The 18916-nt window shown below is 42.8% G+C and overlaps 1 protein-coding gene across 2 annotated transcripts in view; it reads right to left on the reverse strand.

The window, feature by feature from the left end:
* Positions 1 to 4095: 4095 nt before the first annotated feature.
* Positions 4096 to 18916, reverse strand: part of LOC124622052 (lipoyl synthase, mitochondrial) — a 113500-nt gene continuing 98679 nt past the window's right edge. For both annotated transcript variants that reach the window (XM_047147615.1, XM_047147616.1), the window contains exon 7: positions 4096 to 4408. In XM_047147615.1, the coding sequence (XP_047003571.1) occupies positions 4173 to 4408 (236 nt within the window). In that variant the 3' untranslated portion in view covers positions 4096 to 4172. The remainder of the gene's footprint in view (positions 4409 to 18916) is intronic.

Consider the following 18916-nt stretch of genomic DNA (forward strand, 5'->3'; position numbering starts at 1 on the left):
TTTTTAAAAATGTTCTATGGATACTTACATAAAAAGTCAAAATATCCTACGATTTCTAAATATTTACAGGAAATTATTAAACTTCCATTTTATTACCATTGTTTAACTGTATATACTTCACAAATTCTGCATATGTTATTACCCTATACGTTGTCCTTCACCAAATAATAGTCCCCCCATGAACCATGGACCTTGCCGTTGGTGGGGAGGCTTGTGTGCCTCAGCGATACAGATAGCCGTACAGTAGGTACAACCACAACGGAGGGGTATCTGTTGAGAGGCCAGACAAACGTGTGGTTCCTGAAGAGGGGCAGCAGCCTTTTCAGTAGTTGCAAGGGCAACAGTCTGGATGATTGACTGATCTGGCTTTGTAACAATAACCAAAACGGCCTTGCTGTGCTGGTACTGTGAATGGCCGAAAGCAAGGGGAAACTACGGCCGTAATTTTTCCCGAGGGCATGCAGCTTTACTGTACGGTTAAATGATGATGGCGTCCCCTTGGGTAAAATAGTCCCCCATTCGGATCTCCGGGCGGGGACCACTCAGGAGGATGTCGTTATCAGGAGAAAGAAAACTGGCGTTCTACGGATTGGAGCGTGGAATGTCAGATCCCTTAATCGGGCAGGTAGGTTAGAAAATTTAAAAAGGGAAATGGATAGGTTAAAGTTAGATATAGTGGGAATTAGTGAAGTTCGGTGGCAAGAGGAACAAGACTTCTGGTCAGGTGACTACAGGGTTATAAACACAAAGTCAAATAGGGGTAATGCAGGAGTAGGTTTAATATAGAATAGGAAAATAGGAATGTGGGTAAGCTACTACAAACAGCGTAGTGAACGCATTATTGTGGCCAAGATAGATACGAAGCCCACACCTACTACAGTAGTACAAGTTTATATGCCAACTAGCTCTGCAGATGACGGAGAAATTGAAGAAATGTATGATGAAATAAAAGAAATTATTCAGATAGTGAAGGGAGACGAAAATTTAATAGTCATGGGTGACTGGAATTCGAGTGTAGGAAAAGGGAGAGAAGGAAACATAGTAGGTGAATATGGATTGGGGCTAAGAAATTAAAGAGGAAACCGCCTGGTAGAATTTTGCACAGAGCACAACTTAATCATAGCTAACACTTTGTTTAAGAATCATGATAGAAGGTTGTATACATGGAAGAACCCTGGAGATACTAAAAGGTATCAGATAGATTATATAATGGTAAGACAGAGATTCAGGAACCAGGTTTTAAATTGTAAGACATTTCCAGGGCCAGATGTGGACTCTGACCACAATCTATTGGTTATGACCTGTAGATTAAAACTGAAGAAACTGCAAAAAGGTAAGAATTTAAGGAGATGGGACCTGGATAAACTGAAAGAACCAGAGGTTGTACAGAGTTTCAGGGAGAGCATAAGGGAACAATTGACAGGAATGCGGGAAAGAAATACAGTAGAAGAAGAATGGGTAGCTTTGAGGGATGAAGTAGTGAAGGCAGCAGAGAATCAAGTAGGTAAAAAGACGAGGGCTAGCAGAAATCCTTGGGTAACAGAAGAAATATTGAATTTAATTGATGAAAGGAGAAAATATGAAAATGCTGTAAATGAAGCAGGCAAAAAGGAATACAAACATCTCAAAAATGATATCGACAGGAAGTGCAAAATGGCTAAGCAGGGATGGCTACAGGACAAATGTAAGGATGTAGAGGCTTATCTCACTAGGGGTAAGATAGATACTGCCTACAGGAAAATTAAAGAGACCTTTGGAGATAAGAGACCCACTTGTATGAACATCAAGAGCTCAGATGGAAACCCAGTTCTAAGCAAAGAAGGGAAAGCAGAAAGGTGGAAGGAGTATATAGAGGGTCTATACAAGGGCGATGTACTTGAGGACAATATTATGGAAATGGAAGGGGATGTAGATGAAGATGAAATGGGAGATACGATACTGCGTGAAGAGTTTGACAGAGCACTGAATGACCTGAGTCGAAACAAGGCCCCTGGAGTAGACAACATTCCATTGGAACTACTGACGGCCTTGGGAGAGCCAGTCCTGACAAAACTCTACCATCTGGTGAGCAAGATGTATCTGACTGGCAAAATACCCTCAGACTTCAAGAAGAATATAATAATTCCAATCCCAAAGAAAGCCAGTGTTGACAGATGTGAAAATTACCGAACAATCAGTTTAATAAGCCACAGCTGCAAAATACTAACACGAATTCTTTACAGACGAATGGAAGAACTAGTAGAAGCCGACCTCGGGGAAGATCAGTTTGGATTCCGTAGAAATACTGGAACACGTGAGGCAATACTGACCTTAAGACTTATCTTAGAAGAAAGATTAAGGAAAGGCAAACCTACGTTTCTAGCATTTGTAGACTTAGAGAAAGCTTTTGACAATATTGACTGGAATACTCTCTTTCAAATTCTAAAGGTGGCAGGGGTAAAATACAGGGAGCGAAAGGCTATTTACAATTTGTACAGAAACCAGATGGCAGTTATAAGAGTCGAGGGGCATGAAAGGGAAGCAGTGGTTGGGAAGGGAGTAAGACAGGGTTGTAGCCTCTCCCCAATGTTATTCAATCTGTATATTGAGCAAGCAGTAAAGGAAACAAAAGAAAAATTCGGAGTAGGTATTAAAATCCATGGAGAAGAAATAAAAACTTTGAGGTTTGCCGATGACATTGTAATTCTGTCAGAGACAGCAAAGGACTTGGAAGAACAGTTGAACGGAATGGATGATGTCTTGAAGGGAGTATATAAGATGAACATCAACAAAAGCAAAACAAGATAATGGAATGTAGTCGAATTAGGTCGGGAGATGTTGAGGGTATTAGATTAGGAAATGAGACACTTAAAGTAGTAAAGGAGTTTTGCTATTTGGGGAGCAAAATAACTGATGATGGTCGAAGTAGAGAGGATATAAAATGTAGACTGGCAATGGCAAGGAAAGCGTTACTGAAGAAGAGAAATTTGTTAACATCGAGTATAGATTTAAGTGTCAGGAAGTCATTTCTGAAAGTATTTGTTTGGAGTGTAGCCATGTATGGAAGTGAAACATGGATGGTAAATAGTTTGGACAAGAAGAGAATAGAAGCTTTCGAAATGTGGTGCTACAGAAGAATGCTGAAGATTAGACGGGTAGATCACATAACTAATGAGGAAGTATTGAATAGGATTGGGGAGAAGAGAAGTTTGTGGCACAACTTGACCAGAAGAAGGGATCGGTTGGTAGGACATGTTCTGAGGCATCAAGGGATCACCAATTTAATATTGGAGGGCAGCGTGGAGGGTAAAAATCGTAGGGGGAGACCAAGAGATGAATACACTAAGCAGACTCAGAAAGATGTAGGTTGCAGTAGGTACTGGGAGATGAAGAAGCTTGCACAGGATAGAGTAGCATGGAGAGCTGCATCAAACCAGTCTCAGGACTGAAGACCACAACAACAACAACAACAACAACAACAAAAACAAGTCAGCATTGCATATTATGTGGTTAACCCCCCTCAGACCTACAGCACACTGCAGTGTATATAAATTTAATATTAAGTAAACTGAGAAGAAATTAATGAATTTTGTGCTGTTTTAGTAAGTCTATATTATGCTCAACTGCAAATTGGCAACATCTGTAGGCATTTCTAATATAAAAAGTGAGAAATTGTAATAACAAAATCATCTTTTATACGAAATTTCTGACCTCTTTAAAATTACCTCTAAAATTTAGGAGAAGCTATTTTTTGAAACTTGCATAACACAATTGTGATATTTTAAAAGGGGGCCTATTGTTGGGCCAATGTTATTTCCCCCATAATGAGAAGAGATCCGTTTTCAGAAGAATGACATGCTTTTAATGATACTACTGACTCCTGTTTGGTTCAAACAATTTTCAAATTGATACAGGCACTTACAGAATGATGTAAATTATTATAATACACAAAAACCAAAAATGGATATTTAGACATTATGGACATTTTTGCTTGTACTGATAATTTTACTTTTGTGACAAGAGGTCACTTTTCCCCTTTCTGTCTCAAAAATAAAGATTTTTACTGCAAAAGTGTCTATGTTCATGTTTTAAAATGGTTTTATTAACACAACTTACTGAAGGACCACATAAACACTTTAATGTCAAACATCTGCCTTACAATAATTGCAAGTGTTCACATAACAAGTAAATTTCTATGCACTGTGTGCTTTCCTCTTCTTAATAATGCTGCTGATAAAAAACTCTCCTGCCTTGTACGAACTGCGAACTAGTGGACCACTCGCAGTGTACAAGAACCCCATCTCATTTCCCACCCTCTCCCAGTGTTTAAATTTTTCAGGATGAACATACTCCACTACTTTTAGGTGACGTTTTGTTGGCTGCATATATTGACCAAGAGTGACACAGTCAACTCCCATTGCTCGCAAATCTGGAAACAAACAGCTGGCATTAAAAACTTGCATTTCTGGAAAGCATTTAAGAACTGCTGATTGTTCATTCATTCAGGATTGTGGAATAAATAAAATTATATGTTAGCAGGCAAAAGCAACCACTGTTGGCTAATTCTGTTAAGTATACCAGCAACATAAAATAATCATTAGTGCTAATCTAAAAAAATGTAATAACTATGGGAACTACATGTAGATTACTTTATGTATGTCTTTGAGGGGGTAATACTGAAAGTTTTAACTATCACAATGTAATTAATTTTTTTGTTTGCAGCCCTGGTACAAATTAAATGCTTTAACCAATATCACTGTAACACATTCCTAGAGGAACCAAAACAAAGTGGAGATTGACTCCACCATTTTGCCTTGGCTCTGCTAGTGGCATGCGATGGTACTGTAGCACGGTGATTTCATTGTGTACAGGGACTGCAGTCAGGTACCTGCCAACAACCAGAAAAAAATTATGTAACTACTTTTTCCAAGTCAGAAGTCTTTTTTCTCAAGGACTTTCAAGTACAGGTTTTGTTGAAACAGTCTTCTCAAAATCTATGAATCCCAGACAAAGTGGTCATTCATACTCATTTCTCTATGTTATAATTTCAAATGTTTCTCTGTGCTACATATATGTATAACAACCTTGTTCCTTTTCTTGATAAAGACCTAACAATGTAACATTGTTGTTGGTCGTGTGTGTGTGTGTGTGTGTGTGTGTCCCCTCCCCTTGCTAAATACACTTTTCATTCCTTCATACCTTGAATAACATTATGTAGGGGAATGAAGGGTGAGAGAAGGAAAGCTGACAGCTTCGGGGGAGAGCAGCAGCAAGGGAATGAGATAGGAGTGTATAACACCATTAAGACCAACATGGTTTAGGGGAAGTTGCATGAGGACATGCAAACAGAGGGGGATATAGAGGGAAACATTCCACGTCGGAAAAATATATCTAAAAACAAAGATGATGTAACTTAGCAAAGGAAAGCGTTGGTATGTTGATACACACACACACACACACACACATAACAGACAAGCACCATATATAAAGTCTTTCCGCTCCCGGGATTGGAATGACTCCTTATCCTCTCCTTTAAAACCCACATCCTTTCGTCTTTCCCTCTCCTTCCCTCTTTCCTGATGAAGCAACAGTTTGTTGCGAAAGCTTGAATTTTGTGTGTATGTTTGTGTGTCTATTGACCTGCCAGCGCTTTCGTTCGGTAAGTCACATCATCTTTGTTTTTATACATTTTCCCGCATGGAATGTTTCCCTATATATATATATATATATATATATATACAAAGATGATGTGACTTACCATACGAAAGCACTGGCAGGTCGATAGAAACACATACATACACACAAAATTCTAGCTTTCGCAACCAATGGTTGCTTCGTCAGGAAAGAGGGAAGGAGAGGGAAAGATGAAAGGATGTGGGTTTTAAGGGAGAGGGTAAGGAGTCATTCCAATCCCGGGAGCGGAAAGACTTACCTTAGGGGGAAAAAAAGGACAGGTATACACTCCCGCGCGCGCGCGCACACACACACACACACACACACACACACACACACACACACACACACATATCCATCAGCACATACACAGACACAAGCAGACATTTGTAAAGGCAAAGAGTTTGGGCAGAGATGTCAGTCGAGGCGGAAGTACAGAGGGCAAAGGTGTTGTTGAAAGACAGGTGAGGTATGAGCGGCGGCAACTTGAAATTAGCGGAGGTTGAGGCCTGGCGGATAACGAGAAGAGAGGATATACTGAAGGGCAAGTTCCCATCTCCGGAGATCTGACAGGTTGGTGTTAGTGGGAAGTATCCAGATAACCCGGACGGTGTAACACTGTGCCAAGATGTGCTGGCCGTGCACCAAGGCATGTGCAGCCACAGGGTGATCCTCATTACCAACAAACACTGTCTGCCTGTGTCCATTCATGCGAATGGACAGTTTGTTGCTGGTCATTCCCACATAGAAAGCTTCACAGTGTAGGCAGGTCAGTTGGTAAATCACGTGGGTGCTTTCACACGTGGCTCTGCCTTTGATCGTGTACACCTTCCGGGTTACAGGACTGGAGTAGGTGGTGGTGGGAGGGTGCATGGGACAGGTTTAACACCGGGGGCAGTTACAAGGGTAGGAGCCAGAGGGTAAGGAAGGTGGTTTGGTGATTTCATAGGGATGAACTAAGAGGTTACGAAGGTTAGGTGGACGGTGGAAAGACACTCTTGGTGGAGTGGGGAGGATTTCACGAAGGATGGATCTCATTTCAGGGCAGGATTTGAGGAAGTCGTATCCCTGCTGGAGAGCCACATTCAGAGTCTGATCCAGTCTCGGAAAGTATCCTGTCACAAGCGGGGCACTTTTGGGGTTCTTCTGTGGGAGGTTCTGGGTTTGAGGGGATGAGGAAGTGGCTCTGGTTATTTGCTTCTGTACCAGGTCGGGAGGGTAGTTGCGGGATGTGAAAGCTATTTTCAGGTTGTTGGTGTAATGGTTCAGGGCTTCTGGACGGGAGCAGATTCGTTTGCCACGAAGACCTAGGCTGTAGGGAAGGGACCGTTTGATGTGGAATGGGTGGCAGCTGTCATAATGGAGGTACTGTTGCTTGTTGGTGGGTTTGATGTGGACGGACGTGTGAAGATGGCCATTGGACAGGTGGAGGTCAATGTCAAGGAAAGTGGCATGGGATTTGGAGTAGGACCAGGTGAATCTGATGGAACCAAAGGAGTTGAGGTTGGAGAGGAAATTCTGGAGTTCTTCTTCACTGTGAGTCCAGATCATGAAAATGTCATCAATAAATCTGTACCAAACTTTGGGTTGGTAGGCCTGGGTAACCAAGTAGGCTTCCTCTAAGCGACCCATGAATAGGTTGGCGTACGAGGGGGCCATCCTGGTACCCATGGCTGTTCCCTTTAATTGTTGGTATGTTTGGTCTTCAAAAGTGAAGAAGTTGGGGTCAGGATGAAGATGGCGAAGGTAATAAGGAAAGATGTTTTAGGTAGGGTGGCAGGTGATCGGCGTGAAAGGAAATGCTCCATCGCAGCGAGGCCCTGGACGTGCGGAATATTTGTGTATAAGGAAGTGGCATCAATGGTTACAAGGATGGTTTCCGGGGGTAATAGATTGGGTAAGGATTCCAGGCGTTCGAGAAAGTGGTTGGTGTCTTTGATGAAGGATGGGAGACTGCATGTAATGGGTTGAAGGTGTTGATCTACGTAGGCAGAGATACGTTCTGTGGCGGCTTGGTAACCAGCTACAATGGGGCGGCTGGGATGATTGGGTTTGTGAAGTTTAGGAAGAAGGTAGAACGTAGGTGTGCGGGGTTTCGGTGGGGTCAGGAGGTTGATGGAGTCAGGTGAAAGGTTTTGTAGGGGGCCCAAGGTTCTGAGGATTCCTTGAAGCTCCGCCTGGACATCAGGAATGGGATTACCTTGGCAAACTTTGTATGTGGTGTTGTCTGAAAGCTGTCGCAGTCCCTCAGCCACATACTCCCGACAATCAAGTACCACGGTCATGGAACCCTTGTCCGCCGGAAGAATGACGATGATCGGTCAGCCTTCAGATCACGGATGGTTTGGGCTTCAGCAGTGGTGATGTTGGGAGTAGGATTAAGGTTTTTTAAGAAGGACTGAGAAGCAAGGCTGGAAGTCAGAAATATCTGGAAAGTTCGAAGAGGGTGATCTTGAGGAACAGGAGGTGGGTCCTGCTGTGACCGAGGACGGAACTGTTCCAGGCAGGGTCAATTTGGATAGCGTCTTGGGGAGTTGGATCCTCCCAATCCGAAACCTCTGTCCTATCCAAAGGCCTCACCTTCAGCCCCACTCCCAGATTCAACCAAACAGCCCTCGTCAAAGATTTACTGTCCTACACTCGTACTCTCTGCTGGAAATATCACTTTGCCACGGAGAAAAATGATCCTAATCCTACTCCTAATGATCCAACTCCCCAAGACACCATCCAAATTGAACCCTGCCGGGAACAGTTCCGTCCTCCTTCACAGCGGGACCCACCTCCTCTTCCTCAAAATCACCCTCTCCAAACCTTCCAGAAATTTCTGACTTCCAGCCTTGCTTCTCAGTCCTCCTTAAAAAACCTTAATCCTACTCCCAACATCACCACTGCTGAAGCCCAAGCTATCCATGATCTGAAGGCTGACCGATCCATCGTCATTCTTCCGGCGAATAGGGTTCCATGACCGTGGTACTTGATTGTCGGGAGTATGTGGCTGAGGGACTGCGTCAGCTTCCAGACAACACCACATACAAAGTTTGCCAAGGTAATCCTATTCCTGATGTCCAGGCGGAGCTTCAAGGAATCCTCAGAACCTTAGGCCCCCTACAAAACCTTTCACCTGACTCCATCAACCTCCTGACCCCACCGACACCGCACCCCTACCTTCTACCTTCTTCCTAAAATTCACAAACCCAATCATCCTGGCCGCCCCATTGTAGCTGGTTACCAAGCCCCCACAGAACGTATCTCTGCCTACGTAGATCAACACCTTCAACCCATTACATGCAGTCTCCCATCCTTCATCAAAGACACCAACCACTTTCTCGAATGCCTGGAATCCCTACCCAGTCTGTTACCCCCGGAAACCATCCTTGTAACCATTGATGCCACTTCCTTATACACAAATATTCCGCACGTCCAGGGCCTCGCTGCGATGGAGCACTTCCTTTCACGCCGATCACCTGCCACCCTACCTAAAACATCTTTCCTTATTACCTTCGCCATCTTCATCCTGACCCCAACTTCTTCACTTTTGAAGACCAAACATACCAACAATTAAAGGGAACAGCCATGGGTACCAGGATGGCCCCCTCATACGCCAACCTATTCATGGGTCGCTTAGAGGAAGCCTTCTTGGTTACCCAGGCCTGCCAACCCAAAGTTTGGTACAGATTTATTGATGACATCTTCATGATCTGGACTCACAGTGCAGAAGAACTCCAGAATTTCCTCTCCAACCTCAACTGCTTTGTTTCCATCAGATTCGCCTGGTCCTACTCCAAATCCCATGCCACTTTCCTTGACGTTGACCTCCACCTGTCCAATGGCCATCTTCATACGTCCGTCCACATCAAACCCACCAACAAGCAACAGTACCTCCATTATGACAGCTGCCACCCATTCCACATCAAACGGTCCCTTCCCTACAGCCTAGGTCTTCGTGGCAAACGAATCTGCTCCCGTCCAGAAGCCCTGAACCATTACACCAACAACCTGAAAACAGCTTTCGCATCCCGCAAATACCCTCCCGACCTGGTACAGAAGCAAATAACCAGAGCCACTTCCTCATCCCCTCAAACCCAGAACCTCCCACAGAAGAACCCCAAAAGTGCCCCACTTGTGACAGGATACTTTCCGGGACTGGATCAGACTCTGAATGTGGCTCTCCAGCAGGGATACGACTTCCTCAAATCCTGCCCTGAAATGAGATCCATCCTTCATGAAATCCTCCCCACCTCACCTTCGTAACCTCTTAGTTCATCCCTATGAAATCCCAAAACCACCTCCCCTACCCTCTGGCTCCTACCCTTGTAACCGCCCCCGATGTAAAACCTGTCCCATGCACCCTCCCACCACCACCTACTCCAGTCCTGTAACCCGGAAGGTGTACACGATCAAAGGCAGAGCCACGTGATTTACCAACTGACCTGCCTACACTGTGACGCTTTCTATGTGGGAATGACCAGCAACAAACTGTCCATTCGCATGAATGGACACAGGCAGACAGTGTTTGTTGGTAATGAGGATCACCCTGTGGCTAAACATGCCTTGGTGCACAGCCAGCACATCTTGGCACAGTGTTACACTGTCCGGGTTATCTGGATACTTCCCACTAACACCAACCTGTCAGTACTCCGGAGATGGGAACTTGCCCTTCAGTATATCCTCTCTTCTTGTTATCCGCCAGGCCTCAACCTCCGCTAATTTCAATTTGCCGCCACTCGTACCTCACCTGTCTTTCAGCAACATCTTTGCCTCTGTACTTCCGCCGTGACTGACATCTCTGCCCAAACTCTTTGCCTTTACAAATGTCTGCTTGTGTCTGTGTATGTGCGGATGGATATGTGTGTGTGTGGGTGGATTGAGAAAAGTGACACACATGGGCATGAGGCTGGGATGGTCTAGTGGAATCTGGCCTCAGAAGGGTTGTGCGATCAGAGTATAAGTTATAAATTCCCATCTGCGTAACTCAAAGAAACTGGTCATGGCTGTGTGTGGTGGGGGTCCCAGGCAATGGCCTATTTGCGTGCACAGCTGCTTTAAGCTCACACCCATGTAGAAGACGGTTTTGAAGTTACATGAGATGATTGGTGTCACACACAGTTCAGTCTAGGCCGGTATTATCCTACTCCACTCCCAAGACAGGTGTATCCTACTATCATATCATAAAATACTTCTACCTTCCATCTGGTCTTCCACAGATATCCAGCCCTTGTGGCAAGAATCTTTGGATATTGTATGTTAGTCTTAAGGATGATCTGGGCTATTTCATAGATTAAGTGGGTGCTGGAGTATCAGTTTGGGAGATGTGGGAAGGATGTTCCTCACTTTAGGGCATGATTAAATCTGGTCATGACTATAGTGAAAGATGTTGTTAAATTGTTTCAGTACAGAATAATACTGGTAGTGAAGGCATGCCCTCTCACACTCGATCTCTGAGTGTGGGTGGAAAATGAAATGTCGTGTGGCTATGGCCTCCCGCCTGGTGAAGTCTTTCGATTTGACGCCACTTCGGCGACCTGCGCGTCGATGGGGATGAAATAATGATGATTTGGACAACACAACACCCAGTCCCTGAGCAGAGAAAATCTCCGACCCAGCCGGGAATCGAACCCTTAGGATTGACAGTCTGTCACGCTGACCACTCAGCTACTGGGGGCAGAAAATTATGGCCATATGTGGAAGGACAAGGCGTCGAGGAAGTCCACCAACTAGGCTGCTTCAATACATTTACAGATTATTATACAACCATTTAGTCTGAAAGAGTGCCTCTATTCAATGGCACGAAATGGCTGTCTTCCATTTTTAAAAAGCTCATATGCTGCCCTACACATAATCAGGGTGGAATGACCACATAAACACATTTCTTTTGTTTTGTAAGTTACATAAATACTGTACTGGTGAGGTAAAATGAGAGCACCCTCTGATTTGGTTATAGTAATTTGATGCAGCCAGCTGTATTTAACTAACATCCTCAATTAGTAATTGAGGGGAATTTTAGAGAACTTAAAAAATTACAGTACAATGGTCATTTAGTTCTACTTTTCATTTAAGGACAATAAATTGCAGAAATCTAAGATTCCAAGATAAATTAGTGGGTTTGGAAGAGGATTTAAATAAGAACAAGTGGGATACAGTAATATTGTCAAAATTGTTGAGATAAAGCAAAGGCCAAACTGAATTAAAATCAAGTCATAAACACCAGGGAAGAAATTATGGTGTAAAATTTATTGCAAACAAGAAAATTAAAAATACTACAGCTATCGAAGAAACTTCTGCTAGAACAGTAGCTCACTTTACAAATAAATGTTTACATTTATGCCTACACTCTCAAGCCCCCCCTAAGATGTGTGGTGAAGAGTACTTATGGTACCACAATCTATTCCCCCTTCTCTTTTCCATTTGTGGAGACTGAAGAAAGTTACTGGAATGTACAATCGCAGACTTTCAACAGTCTACCTCTCTGTGATACACAGTGTCTCTCTCGAATCCTCTGCCACTAGACACTGTTAGAGGCACTGTGTAAGTGCCTCTGTAATGCTCTTACACTTACTTAGTGAACACCCCCTCCCCCCAAATGGTGTTACAGATTCCAGATTGATGAGCACCATCAAATATCAGTCTTACCAATATTTTGTACATTACGCCTTTCTTGATGAATTACATTTCCTTAACATTGTTGCAATGAATCTTAGTCTAGCACCTGCTGATCAGGATGGTTACAATCAGATATTTTTAAGTTATTATTGTAACAGAAATTCCTGGAAGGAGCTATACATAAAAAAAATATTGCTGTGTGGAGCTTAGAACGCATAACAGAAAACAACATTCCAATAGCTTCCGAGTGCTAGCTCTTTTCTGGCAAAAGTACTCCACACACAACCACAAAGACACTCAAAAGCACACTCCCACAGCCATGGTAAGAATGATTATTCATTCTTGATTATTGAAAGCACCTGCATGAGCTGGTGGAGGTGGGGAGGGGTTAATGGGAGAGAGGCAGGTATTCCATGCCACATAACAAATTGCAAGTACAATGGACAGGGCAAAAAGTTTAAGAAGAAGGAGAGGGGAAGGCAGTGCACAATCTGGATGGAGGAGGAGGAGTGTGGAAAGAAGAGAAAGGGTTAGTGGAGGGTGTACAGGGTGATTGCATAAGAGTGCAGAATAGGATGGAGAGGCAGTCCCCATCTTCATAGTTCATAGAGACTTGTGCTGGAAGGTAATATCCAAATGGTCAACATAGTGAATCATCTGTTGAAGTCATTTGTGTTGTGGTATACAGCTTGGTTGGCAACTCGATGGTCAAGTTTGGCATTCATCATTGTTTGGTGATAGCCACTCGTGCAACTAGGCAGTTGGTTACTTATGCCCACATAGAATGCTGTACAGTAGTTGCAGCATAGCTGATATATAACATAGCTGATTTATAACATGGCTGCTTTCACAGATGGCCCTGCCTTTTATTGCGTAGGAAACACCTGAGAAGGGACTGTGGTGAGTGAGTGTATGGAACAGATCTTGTACCTGGGCCAACCACAAAGGAATTACGTATGGTGTGCAGGACTGGAATAGAAATGGATAAGGATATACTGTCGGTTGGGTGAGCTGTGGAACTCTACTTGGGGAATGTGGGTAATATCTGTCATCTCTGGGCATGATGAGAGGTACTCTAAGCCCTGGTGGTGGATGATGTTGAATTTTTCAAGGCCAGGGTTATAGTGGGTGATCAGATGAGCATATGGTATGGGAGACTTTGAGGTGGATAGGATATTGTCTGCCAGTAACAGAGCTCTGGTAAGGTTATCGGTATATTTTCACAACTCCTTTCCACAGCAGATGCGGCATCCATAGATGAAAGGCATTAAGCAAGAGGCTTTTTGACCTGGTATGGGTGACAGCTGTCAAAGTGAAGGTACTGCTGATGCTTAGTGTACTTGACATGGACAGACACATTGACATCTAAGAATGTGACTCAATGAGTTGAGAAGGTCCAGGTGAAGTAGATTGGGGAAAATGTGTTGAGGTTATGGAGGAAAGAGCGAAGGTTATCCTTGCTGCGAGCACAGATCATGAAAATATCATCACTGAATCTGAACCAGATAAGAGGTTTTAGGTGTTGATTGGAAAGAAAGGATTCCTCCAGATGGTTCATAAATAAATTGACATAAGATAGTGGGTTGTTAGAAAAGGTAGTGTTCGATGGCATCAGTGCCATAGGTGTGGGAGGTGATGATGTGCAAAGACACATCCAAAGTGACAAACAAGGTGTCTGGTGATAATGAGCAGGAGCGGTGGAGAGGTGGAAAGGAGTGAGAAGTGCCTTGAATGTAAAATAGAAGGTTAATGATAATAGTTTGGAAGTGTTGGCAAACAAATGCAGAGGTTCATCCTTTGGGAGCACTGTACCCAGCTGCAATGGGACAACCAGATGGGAGACCTGTGGGGTTGGGTTTGTGGAGTTTGAGGTGTTGGGTGTTGCTGTTGTTAGGAGAGAGATGGATTCAGGTGTCAGGTTATGGGATGACTTATGGCTAAGGCCTTGAGAAGCTGCTTGAGGTCATGTTGGACTTCTGGTATGGGATCATCGTGGTAAGGTTTGTATGCAGAGATGATCCCATCCCAGATGGCCAAGAGGACCTGAACACCTTAGGTCCAACTCCACAAACACAATCCCACACTGCAGGTCATCCCATTGTGGCTTGGCACAGTGCTTCCACAGAACGAATCTCTGCCTTTGTTGATCAACACCTCCAACCTGTTGTCCTTCATTCCCAGTCTGCATTCAAGACACTGCTCACTTTACTGCCTGTTCACAGTTCCTGTCCCATTACCACCAGAGTCCTAGCCGCTCACTGTGGATGTGATGGCCTTGTATACCAACATGCCCCATGCCCATGGCCTTGCAGCCGAGAAACACTACTTTTCCAATCCTTCGAACGAATCGCACCCTGACCCACAATTTTTCAGTATTAATGCCAAATTTATAAACAAATCTATGGTTCTGCCATGGTTACTAGCATGGCACTATTTTCTGCCATCTTATTTATGAGCCACCTGGAGGAACCTCTCCTACCATGTCAACTTCTGAAACCTCTCATCTGGTTTAGAGGTTCACTGCTATTTTCATGGATGCATGGTGTGGACAAATTTTGCTCTTTCCTCCATAGCCTCAATACCTATTCCCAAATCTGCTTCACCTCAACTGTTCAAACTACCTTCCTAGATGTCAGTCTCAATCTGTTAGATGGATAGTCTGTCCATATCAACCAACAACCATACCTCCACTTTGACAGCTGTCACCCATTCCAGGTCAGAAAGTCTCTTCCTTATAACCTCACCATCTGTGGAAGAAAACAGGAGTTGTCAAAATATACCAATAACCTTATCAGGACCTTTACTGACAGTATTCTATCCACCTCATACATAAACAAATCTCCCATGCAATCTGCTCCTGAGACACCAGAAACCCGTTGACCAACAAGTCCCCTGAAAAGCTAAACTACATGCTCTTAGATAACCTCATCATGCCTCCAGGTGAGATGTGGGTAGGATAGATCTCCCTTCCTGCAGAATATCATTGTCCATCCCTAATTCAATCCTGCAGCTCATGGACCATTCCCTTGTGGTCAACCAGGTGCATGACTGGTTCTATACACCCATACCTTACTTCGTACCACATTCCAGTGTCAGTTACAAATGAATGCAGCCATGTAATGTAATGTATCAGGTATGCTGCAACTACTATACAACATTCTACTGTGGATACGATAGGTAACCAACTGTACACTCTGATGAAGGGCTGTTGCCAAACTATAGTGGATCAGAAACGTGTTCCCACTGCATCACCTTTTTCTTTTTCTCTTCTGTGCACACCACTCCTCTGTTCAGATTGTGCATTGCCTTCTCTCCAACCCCCCCCCCCCCCCCCCATGTGCAACCATTCATATTCTCTCTCACTATCCCCTCAGGCAACTGCTTTCAATAATCAAGCATGATTAATTGTCCTAGACACAGGCCACAGGAGTTTGTGTGTCTGTGAGAATGTGTACTTGTGCTACTAGAAACAAAGCTAGTGCGTTTCTGTACTCCACCTATCTATCTCCTGTAGGTGAGTGGTTGACTTCCCTTTTTATTTATAGGTGTTTCATCACCTATAGCATGATATATAGTAATTTTTTTTCTTTAATCTATTTATGCGGTATATGTTGCACTCATTTACATTGGGTAAACGGCAAGTCCCTGAATAAATCATATCAATCTTCCTACGTATTACTGAATCTCAGCCAGTCATTAGGTATTGCAAGCTTCCTACAGACAACAGCGTCATCGAGCTTCTGACCTTGTATTTTGTCCACTAGGTGACAGTGCAGAAGTCTATCAAATTCTTTCAAAAGTAAAGGAGTGGGACATTAACATGGATAAGACTAGCAAGCTGTGTTTAGCAACACGTGTTCATACAGAATCCATGTTAACTTATGTAGAGGAGATTTTTGCTGTCAAAAAGTCAGTTTGAGTATAAAACTTTTTATATTTCTACTACAGACTGGCATCAGTGATACAGGCCTATGATCATGTGCAGCTATCCAGCAACTCTTCTTGAAAAGGGGACTGATTCTTTCTTCTCACTTGCTATCCTTTGTTGCTCCAATGACAAATGAAAGCTATTAGAAGAGGAGCACGTTTATTTGCATTATCTCACATTGTGATCCCTTTCGACTACTGAACAAAATTGATTCATTTTTTTACTCAGCAAACTTTTCTCTCAGTATCTTCCATTTCAGGATTTGTGCGACTGATGAACAAAGATACCTACTACAGACTGAATTCAATAATTGTCATCTTTTTCATTGTCAATATGATCACTGAGTGAATAAATGTTTGATCCATTTACTGACTTCCTATATGACCAAAACTTCTTAGCACTTACTGACTGGTTGGCAAAATTCACCAAAGGCTTCTACCACAGTGGCTCTTTCCCATCCCTCATGACAAGTACATTACTAAACAGCTGAAACAGTAATTCAGTACAAGTTAAATGTTGCTTATCTAATGGCTTCCAGAGGCAACATGTAACTTTCAATTTTTCATATTAAATTGTCTTTCATAATCTACTCAGTAAAAAATGTATTCTTATGTTAAGGTTGAACCACGAGTATACTCGGGCAACGTAAATATTTTCAAAAAAATAAAACACTGCCTGTATCCATTTCAGCACTGATAATTGGCCACTGGGAGAGCATCTGGATTGTTTGTTTTGTTTTAGGGTACAAAAACAACTAGGGTCTTATGTGACCACATCAAAACCACAGAACATGAAGACGAAAAAGGAGTTAAAAGTGAATACATGCTAAGCCCATTCAAGGGAAGGAAAGACAGGTAAAAACAGTGACTTGGAGAAAGGTCCATAAAATATGCTATAGAGACAATGGAAGCCCTGAACTACAGATTAAATGTTCATTGCCATTTGAGAGCATCTGGTACTATATTTGAAGCACATTTACATTGTGCAGATTTGGATACTGGACAACAAAATGCATGCTTTCAGACTCTCTTGTATTGTTGAGGCAATTTTTTTAAAAAAAAGGATATAAAGACCCTCAGTTTGACAGTGAATTTAGCTCAGAAAGTGAAGAAGAAGGTGATGTTACGTCACTAAAGACTGAAAGTGACATTTCAGTGGTATGAGAATAATACATCCACTGTGCTCCAGTCAGCTCTTGTAATACATGGATAGGCTTCACAGAAGCTAAAAAATCAAGTTTCAGAATATTTTAATCAAAGTCCAGTGCACAAGTATACTCAAGGTTTTATTACAGGCAGTTTTCAAAATGTATTAACTTAGTTTATGATCTTTAAAAGCTGTAATATGTAATGTCATTCATTATAGGATGTCTTTCATAATAAAAAGAATAATTTTTTGGAACACAGTTTTGAAAAAAAATGAACAGTTAATACATCAATTATTAAAGTTAGATACTGAACATGTATTGAGTAACTGTAACTCGTGGCACGCAAATATCCATTATTTGACAATCCCCAAAATAAGGAAAAGAAAAGTTTCTTTTCCGTACTAGATGTTCACTGTTCCTGAAGGAAAACTTCAGCATCAGGCATAACGTTTTAATTTATTAGGTTTTTACTAATTATTCACAATACATTTTGCTGACACACACATATCTTTTTTTTTAAAAAAAAAAAAAACAAAGATGATGTGACTTACCATACGAAAGCGCTGGCAGGTCGATAGAAACACGAACAGACACATACATACATACACACAAAATTCAAGCTTTCGCAACAAACTGTTGCCTCATCAGGAAAGAGGGAAGGAGAGGGAAAGACGAAAGGAAGTGGGTTTTAAGGGAGAGGGTAAGGAGTCATTCCAATCCCGGGAGCGGAAAGACTTACCTTAGGGGGAAAAAAAGGACAGGTATACACTCGTGCCACCAGGCCTCAACCTCCGCTAATTTCAAGTTGCTGCCGCTCATACCTCACCTGTCATTCAACAACATCTTTGCCTTTGTACTTCCGCCTCGACTGACATCTCTGCCCAGACTCTTTGCCTTTACAAATGTCTGCTTGTGTCTGTATATGTGTGGATGGATATATGTGTATGTGTGTGTGTGTGCGTGCGCGCGCGCGCGCGCGCGCGCGCGAGTGCATACCCGTCCTTTTTTCCCCCCTAAGGTAAGTCTTTCCGCTCCCGGGATTGGAATGACTCCTTACCCTCTCCCTTAAAACCCACTTCCTTTCGTCTTTCCCTCTCCTTCCCTCTTTCCTGATGAGGCAACAGTTTGTTGCGAAAGCTTGAATTTTGTGTGTATGTATGTGTCTGTTCGTGTTTCTATCGACCTGACAGCGCTTTCGTATGGTACGTCACATCATCTTTGTTTTTAAATATATTTTCTCGCGTGGAATGTTTCCCTCCATTATATATATATGCAACATTATATCACTGTACAACATGTACTTCATGAGATATGACATTGACATGCATGAAAAGCTAGCTTATATTTAAACAGAGTTCTTTTATACGTAGGAGTTTGATTCTTTAAAGAATCAGGGGTGGGGAGTTACTGGTACTGCTCTAAGGCATATACTTCAATGCTTTTGAATTTTTATCCATGTGTGCACATCTTTCCCTCTGACCAGAATGTCAGTTGTGACTACTCAGACACTCTGCAATTTCTCTGATATTATTACTAAGCAAACATATTTTCCTACTTTCTTAACATTCCTCATAACAACAGAAGTCCTC

The sequence above is a fragment of the Schistocerca americana genome, chromosome 7, assembly GCF_021461395.2.
Source record: "Schistocerca americana isolate TAMUIC-IGC-003095 chromosome 7, iqSchAmer2.1, whole genome shotgun sequence".
Classification (NCBI taxonomy): domain Eukaryota; kingdom Metazoa; phylum Arthropoda; class Insecta; order Orthoptera; family Acrididae; genus Schistocerca; species Schistocerca americana.